Genomic DNA, 15,962 nt, shown 5'->3' with positions numbered 1-15,962 from the left:
AATAAAAACCATGAAGTTATGTGGCAAGCGAAGTCACCAGATCGGCGCTGGAGTTGTTTGTTTAGACAATCAAGTAATAAAAGGATGGTAGATATATATATTTTTTCACTTCCAAAAACCACAATTACAGCAATAATATAAGAAAGAGAAACAACATGGTTGCCTAATATATTTTATGTATATAAACAATAACCGTTTATATAATAATAATATATTATGAGAATAACTGTTAGCTCCTTTGCCTCAGTTTTAACCTTTATTGTTGTGTTAAATAACACAATCTTTGTGGATTAAAGTCGGAAGTTCCTGTTTTTAACTTTTTTTTCCTGCTGCTACTTCCATTCCGATGTGATTGTAAAGATTTTTGAGCATCACACCCAAGCTGCTACTTTTTATAAATTCCTTACCTTTCACAAGTGATATTTTTTTCTTCATTCGCAAATTTGTTACTCAAAATCACAGTAATATGATGTGGCGATGGTACAAACAGGACTTGCCTACTGGGTTTTACAGAATTCGATTTTTTCGCTTACCCAGTGTGCATCTTTGTTTTTATTATCTACTGTAGTCAATTCAATTGGGTATATTTTTATATTTTTTAATTGCGCTCTTAAAACCAGATTTTTCGCACGCTAGCCGCTATAACATCTCAAGAAAGGCTTTACAATATGTGGTGAGATTTTCAGGATGTATTCACATATGAAGTGTTTTAAGTGAGACAAATTTTTAACAGTATTCTCAGAATTTGATTTATCGATGACTGAAAATAGAAAAAAAAGAGAATTTTTTGAAGTTTTTGGCGAAAACTGATTTTTTCCCTGGAAAATCTGTTTCACTTAAAACACAGCCTGGCTCAAAAAATTGTTTTTCCTAGCAACTGGTTGCCATAGAAATATTTTTTAATGAATTTCACCCGTGAATATGAATTTAGGCTATCTTCATTTGACCCAGCTCGAGATAATTTTTTTCGGGGGTGAACCCGAAAAAAACAAGGTTTCTGATCAGAATTAAAAATTTACAAGAACGGTACCACCATTCAGAAATAAATTAAAAATAATTACAAAAGATATAGACCTGAATGAAATTAATTTGCACGGGAATAAAAATTTCTCGCGGCATTTAATTCCATTAGGTTGTTTTTTTACAAAAATTCCTGCATACGACTGTTTAATGTTGATTAAAAGATTCAAGTTTTTTTCTAATAAGGCCTGCACGCATCTGAACGGAGGTTGATGCCAACGCCTGCAAAGATTCCTCCATGCTTCCAGCGAACAGCAATCGAATCATCCACCACACCCAAATTGGTCCATCGGAAGTTTCCAATTCTTCGTCAACGAAGGGAGGCAGCGATCCAAATTCTAACTTTATACGCCACTGAAACCAAAATACAGGATAAGAGTACAGGATAAGAGCTAATGGACCATTCTTTTATACAAAAGACAAACACATGGTTGAAGCCCAAATAAGAGAATAAATTAGAAACGAAAATTTTCCGTCCGAATTTTTTTTTTGTCCGAAAGTTTTTTTGTCCGAAAATTTTAGTTTTTCTAATTTTTTTGTTTTTGAACTTATTATTTTCGATATTTTCACATTCGGCTGAGGCTCTATCTATAAAGTTGGATCCTGAAGACGCTTTTTTAGAACTTGATTAAATACATGTACACTTAATATGCTTCTAGTCTTTATTACTTTGAAATTTGGTTCAAAAGACTTACCCATACATTTTTTGACTTTATAAATCCTGTCCGAAAATTTTTTCCGTTGAAATAAATTGTGTCCGAAAGTTTTTCCGCCGAAAATTTTAGTTCTTAATGTATCTGGGTACTTTCTCAGAAAATTGACATCGCCAACAATCTCCCTCCCAAAGCCAAGGCGAGAAAAGTAAAACAATTAGTGGAATCAACCAATGGGATAACAAACATAATCGCAAAATGTTCAAAGAAGCAGAAAAAATCACGAGAATTATGCAACTTAAGGTAGTTGAAGCGGTAAGAAAATTAGGCGGAAAGTAAAATTCTTTTCATATTGCGCGTATAAATTTTTGCGCATATTTTTTTTTTGCCAATGCCAATCTGCGCACAATTTTCAAAACTTAGAAAAAAAATTCTACAAAGAAAAGCAGTATAGGTTAACTTACGGATAATAAGAAGGAGAGCCCATCCAACCAAACTTTGCTTGCATCGTACGTCTCTTTCAAGTTGTGTCTAACCGAATCTAAAAATTGGCAGAAAGCTATTAAAGTAATATTTTATAGGCCTTCTTTTTTAAGAATTGACTGGCTTGAGTTCTCGCGACACTCAAGATTTTCACGTGATCTTGTCGAATCAGCTAACTCGACCTTAAGGTATGCAACAATTAATGATATTTTAAAGAAAAAAGAACATAGGCACAGAATTAAAAAAAAAACGCACCCTTTTCTTCTGTTATATTTTCGTCGCTGATCCAAGACACTCTGGCAGTGCAATAACCATCTTTCCTTCCTTTCTCTACAACCTAAAAATATTTGATTTTTTTTAACCAATACACCAATACAGCAATACAGCGTTTTCCTCGTTTTAACTATTTAATTTACAAAACAGCTAGACCTAACCTTATAGGTAAATATAATTAGTTAAAATGATTAAACATTTTCATCGACTTTTTTTAAAAAATAGTCCAAATTTTTTACAACATTTCGTAAACGAAGTCAAACAATTTCAGCACAAAATCACACGCAAAGCAAAAGTTATATAACATAGAACATTTTGAGGAGGTGTCGAGCTTAACACTTACTTTAAAACGTTTTCGCCCGATAGTGTTGATGAGAAGTCGGCCATCGTTTAATGTTCTGTTGCTAATTATTTCCAGCAGAGTTCCACAGTCTGCAAACCTAGAAAACAAGGCTAATTAATTCATAGCTAATATTGAGTAAAATAACAACGTCGCGATAAAAACAATGCGGAATGAAAAGAATGCGGAATGAAAAGAATGCGGAATTAATGGTTGCAAATTTGCCTTGTAATTACAAACTTAAATTATAAACAAGAACAGACATTCGCAATGTTTCATTCCGCTGTCATTTCATTCCCCCTTCCCCTAAGGTACTCAGGAAATACAATTTTTAATATCTAAATTACGTACACTGTAGATGTCTTACCCGTCTTGATCATCCGATAGACACATTCCGAACATTTTCACGTCGGACTCAAGACATCTTCTTATCATCAGCTTATAGCGTGGTTCAAAAATATGCAACGATGTGTGGAGAGCTGGTAACGAAAGCGAACAAATGAATATTGGCACGGTGGTTTCCTCTGCATCCTCGCTAAAAATAAACAATATTTTGGAAGGCTATGATGAATTTCGAAAAAACCTTCATAAATTTTTTGCAAAACATTCACACAAAGAAAGTGTCAACGAAAATATTTACAAAATTATGGAGAAACAAAAACTCACTATGACAAATTATGCGCTTCCAACTGGAATTCTACTTCTCTTTCTGTGAGCTCCGATTGAAAAAACTTCCCCAAGAGCGCTTGTATGGTTCGATTAATAGGCTTTTACGAAAGAAACACACATATGTCATTCTTATTACACTGGGTGTACATTAAGTGCAAAAATTGCGAACCAAATATTTTCAGGCAACATTCCCGGACGAATTTAAGACGTTTCAATCAAGGTCATAAAATTATCAAACAAGAAAAAAATGGAGCCATATAACATAAAAAAATGCAATTTTATGACATATGTAGTGTTTCTCTAACACTTTATAATGCTTAATCGGGTTTTAACAACCTTTTAATGTGGAGATTACAGAAGCCGAAAAGGAATAAAAACAAGATGGCGATACCGACGATAAAGGCGTTGTTTTTATTGACGATAACAGTGACAGTAATAGTTGACCGAAGGTTAAACAACTTACCTTCGGTTTTACAGTTATGATCTAAACAAAAACAAAATAAAAACGATTGACAAAAATTGCACATGGATAGGTGGAAGTGTAATTTTGAGTGGAAACAAACTTAAAAAACATAGCAAAAGAACTTTCTTAAACACCTTAAATACGTTTTAAGCATGGAATAAAAACTTTGACTTTGTATTTGAGTTGCTGAAAAAGACGATGTTAATCTTGTGCACACATCCAAAATAAAAGTTCGAAAAGGTTTGTTATTGCAAAGTGTTTAAGCAGAACTGGAATATTTGGCTTTTAGTATAATGTGTTTTTCTAAAACACAACCTAAAAGTTTCTTGCCTACTCAAATTGCTTAGAAAGCTTGCAGTAGGTGTAGATTAACAAAACCCGTTTTATTTTTTTTATTTTTTAAGAATCAAAAGACTTATCTCTACGAGATAGAATTTTCCGAACGGAATAATGAAAGCAGTTTGATTGTTTGGTTCCGCCGTTTAAAAGTAGAATCAAAATCATGACTTATTCCGCTCCTCGCAGAATATTCCATTAGTGGAGATGATACTTAAAACCAACTTACATTATTTAAAGAACACCTGCATATAGAGCACACGCTGCTGTGGTCCAGAGATCGTTCCAAGCACTCAGTGCAAAAAGAATGTCCACAACAAGTAGTCGTTGGTTGATACAAAATCCTGCAAAAAAAACATCACAGTAAAAATTAGAAAGATTATGTATGTTTTTAGATGTGATATAGGAGCATTTATATTGCTAACCTGAAACATAATGGACACGTTATTTCCTGTTGAATTTGTTCTAACAGGCCTTCCATATTTGAGGAAACATCTTTCTGTTTGTCTAGCAAAATAAAAACATCTAATATTTTATACATTCTTTTTTATTTTATTCTTTTTAAGGGATATTTAAATAAATTTAGTAAAAAAAGCAAACCTGAAGAAAGAGAGGAACAAAATTCCACACCGGCCGATATTAACCACTTCATTAGTTTGTCAACACTGCTCAAGCATCCGTCTATCTTATCATCACTATGCCAGTTAAAGTCGTCGCTGTCATTCTCAATTTTAAGTGCGTTCACCAAGGACTATAGAAATCAAAAAAGTGTTATACAGTCATCTTTATAAAACAGCTTTTCTGTCGTGACAATTAACAAAAATGACATTATCTGTAGAGGACAGCATTTGACAACACGTTAGCACAATTTTTTTCTGATATTTTTTTTCCATCGATATTAATTTTCACGAGAAGTAAATTTTGCAAAGTTATTAGGTCCATATATTTCGCGAAATTTAAATTTAGCTAATTCCGCAAAAAAAAATAATTAAATGGCAAGTAATTCAAACATTGTTAAAGTTAAAAGTTAGTGGCCCCCAGTGGAAACAATCCACTAACTATAGGTTTTTGTGATTTTCTGGGCTAGCCACTTTAAATATTTATTATTATTATTATTATTATTAAAATTCACATATGTCTTACCTATACATAAGAAAAAAAATCAAAAAAATTAAAATTTCGAGAAAATTAATTTTAGTGGATAGCGAGCTTCCCTATAATTTTAGCAGAAACTTATTTTTGCGAAATTGACAAAACTCGCGAAATTCGAGTGTATTTTCACGTGTTTTAAATTTCGCGCAATGATAAACATTTTTGAGCAAATACATGAATATTAGTATAAACGAAAATTATTACGAATGGAATAAAACTAGGTTTGCATTAATTCTTGTTCTAATACTCTCTCCTTAAATGTATTAAATTTCCCTTGGTTGTATACAAAGCAGAATGTCAACAAATCCTTACAATACCTCAACTAACAATTCTCTCACAGCGAGACTAGTAGGTTCAAGTATCAAGTATTTCAGAAACGACACACTAGAATCGTAATACTTTTGCAGTCCATTTAGCGCCACGCCTTCACGATAGTAACCCTGCAGGAAAAAGTGTAAAATGAATAGAAAGTCGGACTATTCACAGGATTTGATAAAAAATGGAATCCTTTTCCCTGGATTTTTCTAGTAACTATAAGTTTGTTAGTTCTTGGAAATACAATGTTGGAGTACAAGCAAAAAATCCTGACAATTTATCCAAATTCTTTTGTGGCGTAAATTTCTACAAAAAGAATGAAATTATTCGGTGTTTTCTTGAAGGGCTAAGTCGGAAATTCTGCAGAAGACATTTCAAGGGAACAAATGAACCATAAAAACACTCGTGTTAGTTTTCTGGTTGAGGTTCTCCAAAAATTTCATAAAAAAGACTCAAAACGAATTATACTAAATTTTCAAATTACTACATTAGACTTTAAATTTCACTTGTTTTATACGAACCTTACACCAAAAAGGTGAAATTGCAGTTGCTTTTTTAGCAGCAGCAAGAGCTTCTTCATACAGCCCTAACTTTGCTTTTAAGTTAGAGAGATTTGACCAACTTAGATATGACTCCTCAACTAAAAAAAAATACAAAAGATTAAACAATTTATTAACATTTAAGACACTTAAGAAGTTTGCAAGGTATGAATTTGCACGAAAGACCACAGTCGAGGTAGCATCAACCCTTTTTAAGCTGTCCAAACAGTTGTATTATTAACTCAGTGTTTCATGCATATAACTATTTCTTTACTTTTTCTTGAATATATTATGGACCTTAAGATGTATAAAAATGATTTTGAATTTTTATCTAAATTACTGAGTCAGCAATTTTTCGGGTTTCTGTTTTAAAATGAACTTTGGTTTAATGAAGGGTGGATTGATTTTTTTTTTAAGAAAGATTTTTGGGTAGCATCCTCTGTAGCCTAGTTAACCAAGCTTTCTTCGAGGATATCTAATTCAGTTTCTCTCAAACGAAAGCTTTAGACAAATCCTTAAAATGCAATTGCAATTCCACCTCACAACCAAGCCGGTCTGGCCACATGTTACCCTCTTAAATAATACAAGAATTAAATAAATTTGTCAGCCTTTTTGTTTCTGTGTTTTCTGCTGTTTATATATTTTATACTCACCGTTTGTATTGTACATTTACATTTTCTTTTTTTATTGTTACCAATACTATATATATGTCTGAAATGGCCATCATTGTAAAACATTCGTTAAATAAAAAAAAAAAAAAAACCAATCAATTCTGACCGCAGAAAAATCGTTTGAGACCCAGCGTAATTTTTTCCGCCTAAACTATTCCTATTTGTGGTATGAAAAATTATACTGGGTTTTCTGACTACATCCTCTGCTGCATTCAACGCTGTTAAACGAAAAAAATTCAGAATAAAGTTATTCCCACACAAGCATGATTTGCCAGACATGTCTGAAAATTTTAAAGAAATACGAAAATGCGATCGAAAATTGGAGCTCGCCTAGAGCGGTACTATTAAGATTGTCAATAAATTCTACGTTACGCGCCATCTTTGTTGCTATTAACGTTTCTCTTTAATAATTTCGTAATCTTTTTTGTACGGACGCTACAATCGGCAGAAATAATAATTCCCTTTTTAGCGCCCTTCTCTAATAAGCGCCCTTTATGCGAGAATAATTTTGTAAGCGCCCGCCTCTATTAAGCGCCCGGTTTTGTATATAACGCTAGGAATATTTAAAGTTGAAATTCAAACTAAAATGTGCAGTAAAATATTTACACAGTCTACTTTACTGATTACTTTGGAAAGAATCTGTTGTATCTAGAGTATATGTGAAGATTTCTTCTCCATTATACCAAGAGACAAATATCTGGCAAAAGAGGGGTAAAATAGAGTAATCCGTACAGCAAAACTACGAGAGAAAAGAGAGTGGAACGATAGTTCAATGTAATGTGATAACACCCCTTAATAAATGCTAATAAAGTAAAAACTTACCCAGGGTAATAGACTGCATATACTTCATTTCTGCTTCCTTATAACATTGGAGTGAGAAAAGTGCATTTCCTTCTTTACGCTGTTTTGATGCCGTTAGTTCATTAGAATAACATTTTTGTATAATAGAACAAAGTGTAACGTCAGTGCATAGATGGCTTATATTGCCAGTATTTTTATAAAACCATTTTTTCCGTTTCAGCGCCTCATTGTCGCAAACAAAACATAGCTCAGCAAAAGAAGCACTTTCTCTTTTTTTGACGCAATCAAGGCAAAATGTGTGCCCACATGGTAATGTTGTTGATTCAGTTAAAATGTCTGAACATATTAGACACACAAAAAAACTTTTTATATCGTCCTTTTCAGATGTGGATTTAAAACATCCATTCTCTTCAATTTGTTTATTAAAACTTGTGGTTAATAAATACATGACATTTGAATCAATACATCCATTATAATTCATGGTTTGCTGTACTTTCTTTAACAATTCTCTTGCACTGAATTCATTGTTTATCTGCGTTATACTCCCCATTATGTCAATATCCACTTGACGGTTAGCTACAAAAGGAAAAAAAATCTATTTATAGCCAATAAAGTTATGTAACTTTCGAGTAGAAGATTTTGGCTTTAAATTAATATAACAACTACTTGAATGTTATTTAAGATCTTATCAAGTAAAACTATACACACACATAATATTCGATACTATAGTATTTATTTTAAACAGAAAAAAACTTTTTTCTGGAAAAAAACGCTTACTAGTTTTCCCAGATTTCTTCAACAAAATCTATAAAACATCACCTATAAAACTGTTCTGTAATTTATGAAACTTTGACATCAAAAAATTATTGACGTCATAGAAAAGCTTAATAAGATTAGTGAGGCCATTGAATTACACTTTTGAGGCAAATAACATGAAAACAGGTGGAAACATCTCCTGTTGGGTTACCTGGGACCAAAATGGGACCAATTTCTTAAAATTGGGTTAACTCCGCCTTTTGGGACCAGTGGCACCATTTAAAAAACCTTTAAACCTTGATATCTCCTACCTGCTCATCAAAAGCACATGATCCTATACATTGCCTTGGTCAGCATTTCAAGCTCTACACAATAAAGGCAATGGGTAAAAAATCATAAAAAATTTGTGCATTGAATACTCAAATGACGCATCTTCTCAATTGTTTTTTCTGTCGAAGTGGAATTTTCCACATGCTTATTGACTAGTTTGAAATAATTACATAAATACTGACCAAATTAAACATAAGCTTTTATTATCATTCTGTTAACAAGAATTTACACTAAAGTTACTTATAAATGTTTGGTGAATTTACCTATAGCACACATGAATGATGCAAAGAAATTTTTTACCAAAGAAAACATTGTTTGTGGAACTGCTATCCACTATGCTTAAACCCGAAAAGAAATATGATAAAGCTAAAATTTTTCACATTGACAGGACGACATGGCAGGAATCACCTAAAAATGCCCCATATTTTCCATGATGGGAAACCCTGAATGGCCGACCTAGTTGAGGTTTTATTTTAAAACTTAATAGGTTTAAAAGGTAATTTGGTGCTATATAAATTAAGTAAGATAGGTCTCGTCTTAGAAAAGCGTTCTCTAAACACTTGCCTTACAGGTTGTTTTTCCATCACCGTTAAGGTTGTCTGCCATGTTTCGTTTCAAGGATTCTGCCTTCGCTAAAAATACTACACAGTAAAAATTCCTCTTCTATATATTCAGGGATTGAGCACCAAAAATCAAGAGTTTTTGCAGTGCAGAAAGTAAGATTTTATTAAAATACCTATAACAGGTTTTTTTAAGTGTTCAGGTCTCCCATGAAGTAAAAAAATCCTCAAAACAAATAATTAATAAATAAATAAAATAAAAAATTTATGTTATCTGATAGCTCTTGAAAAATTAAATAGAAATGAAATGACAACGTCTGTCACATAAAATAGGCTATATACACTCTACTCCTTTCCTTATATATTTATATACATCGCAGTCTGTCTATACAAAGTCTCCATACTATATTACTCCCCCTTTTATTTCTAAGACTCTATGAGGTTGACTTTGTATTCGGTTAACTTAAAGGGAATCGTTCTTTTACGTATAGATCTTCCAACAAGTTCTATCACAATGTCTTCATCATTCATCATTCTCGGCTTAACGTCCATTTTCCATGCTAGCATGGGTTGAACGGTGTATATTAATGACCCTCTTCCAATCTGGTCTAGACTGTGTTAGGTCTAAACTCAACTTCCGCTGTATCAAGTCTGTCCTTATAACCTCCTGCCAAGTCTTTCTCGGTCTGCCTCTGAGCTTTGCCCCAGGAACTATCAAGTCTCTACACTTTCTTACCTAATTATCCTCCTCCATTTTTTCCAAGTGCCCCAGCCAATTTAATCTTCTTATCTGGATAACATCTTTAATTTTATGGATACTTAGCCTGCTTCTTAGCTCATCTAAACTCCACAAGGCCACTTTCCAACTACAAGGTCATACTTGGATGCAATGCTACTAATCATGACTTTGGACTTGCTGTGTTCACCCTTTCTCTTCTAGTCCTTTCTTCCAATTCTCAAACTTTTTAACTAATTCTTCCATCGACTCTGCTATGAGAACCAAATCATCTGTATACAATAACTTCCATGGACAACCTGTTCTGAACTCCATCGACATTGCTTCTAAGACTAGAACAAACAACAAAGGTACAGAACCCTGATGTAGACCAACATTTACACTAAATTCATCACTAAGTGAATCGTTAATCCTGACACGACTTCTAGCATTGATGTACATAGACTGTACCATCGTAACTAGCCACTCACCCACACCTAATTTTCTCATAGCCCACCAAATAACTTTACGTGGCACTCTATCAAAAGCTTTCTCTAAATCTACAAAGGCAAAATAGAAATTCTTTCTCTTTCCTAAATACTTTTTCTGAAGCTGTCTGAGTAACAATATTGCATCTGTAGTGCCATGCCCTGGAACAAAACCAAATTGCATCTATCTATATCAATTCTTTCTCTAAGTAACTTATCAATCACTCTTTCAATAACTTTCATTACTTGATCAACCAACTTCAAACCTCTATAGTTACCTCTTTCTAATGCATCACCCCTGCCCTTGAAGCAATTCACTATTACACTCGACTGCCACTCACTCGGAATAGCACCACCCTTTATAATCTGATTAGCAAGACTTGTAATAGGCTTAACTCCAATATATCCAGATGCTTTTACCATCTCTGCAACATCCCTGCAGCCCTGCAAATCTTCAATTTACTAATGGCCTCCACTACCCAATCTGTCTTGAACTGCATAGCTGGCCCTTTCTACAACATCATCATCAGACAAATTATCCTCATCTCAATCAAACTCAGTGTTAAGCAACCTCTGATAATAATTCTTCCAAGCTACCCTTTTCTCCTCCACTGTGCTAGCCAAAACACCTGGGCTAACTGCTGAACTTTTGCACTAAATTGTCTTGCTACAATCTCTTCCTTCAGCTTCCAGACTTTACGACGGGGCCTGTACTCTCCCTTGGCTTCTTTAACACTCTTCAAGATAATATCACAAACCAGCAACCTATGCTGGGAAACACACTCTCCCCCTATATAATTTTCACGTCCTTCACCACTTTCTTGTCTGACTTTCTAACCAGGAAGTAATCTATCTGTGTCTTACAATCACCTGACTCTTATGTTATCAGCCTACTCTGTCTCTTACTGAATGTGTTCTTACTGAATGGCGCCGTAGATTTTTTAAAAAATCAGACAACTCCCGGCAACATCCAACGGCCCACACAGTGTGCCATCTCCCCAAATTCCCTCACATAGCTTGGGTTAACCCAGGGCCATGGTAACATTCACTCGCCCATGTTGAAACGCTGTCAAGAGGAATCGAACCCCGGTCTCCCGCACAGAGTACGAGAGCTATAACCACTAATCTAAAATGAGGCGGTAGTTTTTTTTGTCTTATTCAAAAGCTATTTAAAGAGAATACCTGGCAGTGCAGTTTAACGGTGAAGTTTGTGTTTTGATTAAGTAAAATAAAGACCTTGCACTGTAATTTCTATCATGTGAATAGTACCTAAGTAATAATAAATTCGTTCCAAAACATTTAAATCACTTCACCTCTATTAAAAAAATGCAGTTTCAGAATGTTGAGAAGTTTTGTTTTTAACGAGTTTTGGTCAGCCAGTCTGTGTTTGCTGTTGTGTTTAGAATTTAACTTTCATTCTTGGTGAGAAGGGAAAACATGGCTGCTGGAGAACGACAGCGCCGTAGAGCCCGAGCGAAATTCAGAAAGAAAGTAACTACTAACACTAGTGAACATTATAAAATGATTCGCCCCCTCCCCTACAATTAAGCACAAAAGAGTATTTATGATGTCATTATAGTGTAGTAAGTTAAACCAGGATGAAAAGAAACATACAATAACTTGATCGGGCAATAGTATGCCAGGGTGATTGCAGAAGATCCAAGACAGAATTACCTGATTGGATCATCACATGTTGCAGCGACTCGATTGGGTATGTTTTACCTGACCGGGTAGCACTTACCCAATTGAGGTATCAATGCACAAAATTTCAGCTTTATCTAATTCAAATGGAACTACACCCGGAAAAGTTTGCAAAGTTTAACAAGATAGCTACTAAAAGTGCTTACCATCACATATGTCATTCGTGAAAGAAACTAAACTAGAAATCGTAATCCGTGGAAATATTTCAAATGTGTGATTAAACTAAAATATTTTAGGTTTTACCTGACATTTTATATAACTTTATGTCTCTAACATTATGTAACTTTAGCATCGCAATAACTTGACCTTTGAATAAAAATATTAGCTGCTATAACTGACATTACATAACTTTATCTTTTCACTTCCCTCCTCTTTCTCCGACTTTGTTTGTTCATTTTAAGTCTGGAACTGGAATAAAAGCAAGACCTGGCGCGCTTGGACCACACAACCTTGTTGCCAGGGTTTAGGTATATTTACACGAACAAAATTGCACGGGTGACGCACGACCCGGGCATATTTTTCTCTTATTTTTATGCAATGCAGAAAAATTGGGAAACAGACAACTGCGATATAACTAGAAAGAAACACGAATTGGAACTCTTTTTAATACTTTGCAACAAAAATCTGAATAATTCTCATACCTTGTCGGTTAAAAAAAAAAATCGGCAAAAAAATTATTCGGCAAAAATAAAATATCGGCAAAAATATTAATCACTTGGACAGAATTTAGTCACTCTTTGCCAACTAAACTTTTTAATTTCGTCACTTTTTGACCAATTTCCAGACAAAAATGATCAAGAACGTTTAAATTTTAAAGGTTTTTTTAAAATAATAACAAGAAGCCCTGGGGGCTCTAAGAATTTCCACATGCTACCAAAATATTTGATGAAAACCTGCTAATTCGTTGTGTTATTGTGCCAAACATTCGAAGGGGTTTGGTGCATGAACCTCTGAAGATAAAGCACGCAAGCGACATTATATCTTACAACAAACGCAAAAAAAACGAAACGTGTCATAGTAAACTCACATTTTCAAAGAAATTGCTAACAAAAAATACAGCCTATCATTCATGGTTGAAAGTCTTGCGATTGAAACGTTTATGGTCTTAAATGGCATTATTTGACAAAACATGAAAAATTTTGATGTGACCATCATTTTCAGCATACTTTTTTTATTAACTGTGTCAATTTTTGTCAAAAAAAAAAACAGTTGTAATTTTTGGATAAATTTTGACCTGAAATGACATTTAGGTGACGAAAAATCAAACTTTTGTACCATCATCATTTTCAGCATACTTTATTTGTTAACTGTGCCAGATTTAGCCGAAAATGAAGTGGTTTTAATTTTTGGACCAATTTTGGCCTAAAATGGCATTTAGGTGACAAAAATCAAAATTTTGATGTCACCATTATGTTCAGCATACTTTTTTTGTTAACTTTGCCAATTTTTGTTGAAAATGAAGTAGTTTTAATTTTTGGACCAATTTTGGCCTAAAATGACATTTAAGGTGGCAAAAAAAAAAATATTAGATGTCACCATCATGTTCACCATACTTTTTTTGTTAATTGTGCCAAAATTTGTCAAAAATAAAGTAGTTTTAATTTTTGGACGAATTTTGGCCTAAAATGACATTTAGGTAACAAGAAATCAAAATTATTATGTCACCATTATGTTCAGCATACTTTTTTTGTTAACTGTGCCAAATTTTGTCGAAAACAAATACCAATTTTGGCCTGAAGCGTCAATACTAGACTTCCCAGTAGTTAAGGAGCTTGGGTACGAAGTTTACATCTGTGACCGACCAACGTGAAATCCCAGGGTCGATTTTTTCTCAAAAAATGCTCCGAAAGAAAAAAACGACGGTTTTAAAGAATTTCCTACGCCTTCGGGCGCGGAAATTCAAAAAAAAACAACAGCAAAAATGGTTATATGTATATAAAAAAGTTTAAGTTTAGTCAATTTCAAGAATAATTGCATACAACTATTTGCAGATATATGCCCTCTGATTGAATCTCTCCTGTTACGTGAAAACCTGAGTTTATTGACCCTTTTTCCAGAAGAACTTGATTGTTTTCGCGAGAAAATCCAGAAAAGAAGATGACTCCGACTGAGAATGGGAACCTGATGGTGATTCTGATAATTATTTAGCACCAGAATCAAGTGATGATGGAAATGCGTTTGATGCATTTGACTATGGCTTATGGTTAGTAAGAAAGTGGCAATTTTGTTAGAACATGTGCTTTAATTGCTTCAATTTTCTATTTCGGAAGGTTTCTCGTGGAATGCAAAGTTAGTAAATTACATTTTTTTATTTAAAGTCTACTTCCGCGAAAAATTAATTCCCACGAAAATTCGAAATACGAACAATTCGTGAAAATTAGTACTCGCGAAAAATCAAAATTTCTTCCATTCGTGAAAATTATTACCCGCGTAGTACAACTTTTTTTTGACTTGCGAAAATAAATACCCGCGAAAATTAGTACTCCTAAACAACACAAAGACTCAGATGATCGACATGACGCCTTTAAAGGGCATCAAGCTCGACGAAGTGCGACTTACTAAGAGTGAACAGTACCCTGATGAAAAGCCTTTATCCGAAGTTGGTATTTACCTGTACCTGCTACAAGCCGGAAGACTATAGTTACCAGAGAAGACGTGCAACAGACGCTTGCTGGAGCAGGAAAACCTATAGACTTAATCGTATCATAACATCATTTGCTATCGTGTGCCTTACTACGTAATTTCGTTTCTGGACACTTGATGCAAGTTCCTAAGGATGTTGAAGTACCTCCAGATCATGCGTATAAGAGTGGTGTAGGTACATTCTCGACCCCAGACCTCTTTGAGTTCGAAGTTTTAATCTGAAAGAGCTCTGGCGACGAGAATGGTGTAGGTATATATACGTATCAAAAATGCTAAATACCTATAATGAGGCTTTTCGCATTGCTAATAATAATGGTTTGAACTTTGCTCTGTACAAACATTCTAGTCTATTAATAACTTCTTGCTTGCCTTAAAATGCTCACATTCCGTATATCCCGCGCATATATTAAAAATCCGGCAAACGCGTTTTGCGCAATGAACAGACCAGCGCACTTTGCTCGCTGGTTCAATATTTTTTTTCGAAAAGTATATTACAAAGAAATATTATAGCAAGACTCATTCTGGATGAAAACATGACCAAGGATGGAGAAGATAAAAATTCTAGATATATCTATATGTTCGAGTCTGTAAATTACATACATGCCGGAAAAATAGCCATTTTTGTTTTTCGCCGCCATCAGCTTGACTTTCGTGTAGGTCAGTAAAGTCGAAAACCAACAGCGGTTCTGTACCCCTTTTATTTCTTGTATCCTTTAAAATAATCTCATCTTCAAGTGTTATCACTTTACTGCCAAAAATAGTATATCTGTTTTTTTTTATTGTAGCATCTGTTTGATCGATCATTTCTACAACTATAACTTCTATCGCTATAAATAAACCCTCATTGTTTTTCTCTTGATGACTATCAATAAATCCAAATGACACGTGGGTTTGTTGATAGTGATTAACCGTAATATAATGTCAGTCGTTTTGATACTAATAATGCCTAAAAAACTTTCAATATATTTACAACTGAACTAAATTCTAAATTTATCATCATACAAACTTTCAATATATTTCCCAGTAATAATATGTATTATATAAATTTTGGAAA

At 33.9% G+C, this 15,962-nt stretch overlaps 1 protein-coding gene across 3 annotated transcripts; it reads right to left on the bottom strand.

Moving 5' to 3' along the window:
• Positions 1 to 77: 77 nt before the first annotated feature.
• On the bottom strand, positions 78 to 12,670 carry LOC130654417 (LON peptidase N-terminal domain and RING finger protein 3-like). Of its 3 annotated transcripts, none has more exons than XM_057456990.1 (14): positions 12,509 to 12,670; positions 7,737 to 8,291; positions 6,226 to 6,344; positions 5,707 to 5,829; positions 4,838 to 4,988; positions 4,663 to 4,762; positions 4,467 to 4,581; positions 3,902 to 3,922; positions 3,436 to 3,536; positions 3,137 to 3,304; positions 2,773 to 2,869; positions 2,412 to 2,493; positions 2,138 to 2,214; positions 78 to 1,374 (listed from the first exon to the last, which is right to left on the bottom strand). In XM_057456990.1, the coding sequence occupies exons 1-14, from the start codon at positions 12,555 to 12,557 to the stop codon at positions 1,168 to 1,170; spliced, it is 1,965 nt and encodes a 654-aa protein (XP_057312973.1). In that variant the 5' UTR covers positions 12,558 to 12,670; the 3' UTR covers positions 78 to 1,167. The 3 variants fall into 3 exon arrangements, with proteins under 3 accessions (XP_057312973.1, XP_057312974.1, XP_057312975.1); XM_057456991.1 differs by having other exon boundaries at positions 4,663 to 4,744; XM_057456992.1 differs by having other exon boundaries at positions 12,412 to 12,665.
• Positions 12,671 to 15,962: the final 3,292 nt, after the last annotated feature.

This window comes from Hydractinia symbiolongicarpus, chromosome 8 (genome assembly GCF_029227915.1).
Source record: "Hydractinia symbiolongicarpus strain clone_291-10 chromosome 8, HSymV2.1, whole genome shotgun sequence".
Classification (NCBI taxonomy): Eukaryota; Metazoa; Cnidaria; class Hydrozoa; order Anthoathecata; family Hydractiniidae; genus Hydractinia; species Hydractinia symbiolongicarpus.
Note: the sequence above shows the minus strand (reverse complement) of the source record. Positions and strands in the feature narration are given on the sequence as shown.

Bases quoted from the DNA above. Each gene is read 5' to 3' on its own strand.
- LOC130654417 (XM_057456990.1), bottom strand. From the start codon at position 12,557: ATGCTAAAGTTACATAATGTTAGAGACATAAAGTTATATAAAATGTCA. The intron at 8,292-12,508 runs GTAAAACCTAAA...TTCCTTTTGTAG, and splicing joins AAAGTTATATAAAATGTCAG to CTAACCGTCAAGTGGATATT. The intron at 3,537-3,901 runs GTAAGTTGTTTA...CTTTCGTAAAAG, and splicing joins TCATAACTGTAAAACCGAAG to CCTATTAATCGAACCATACA.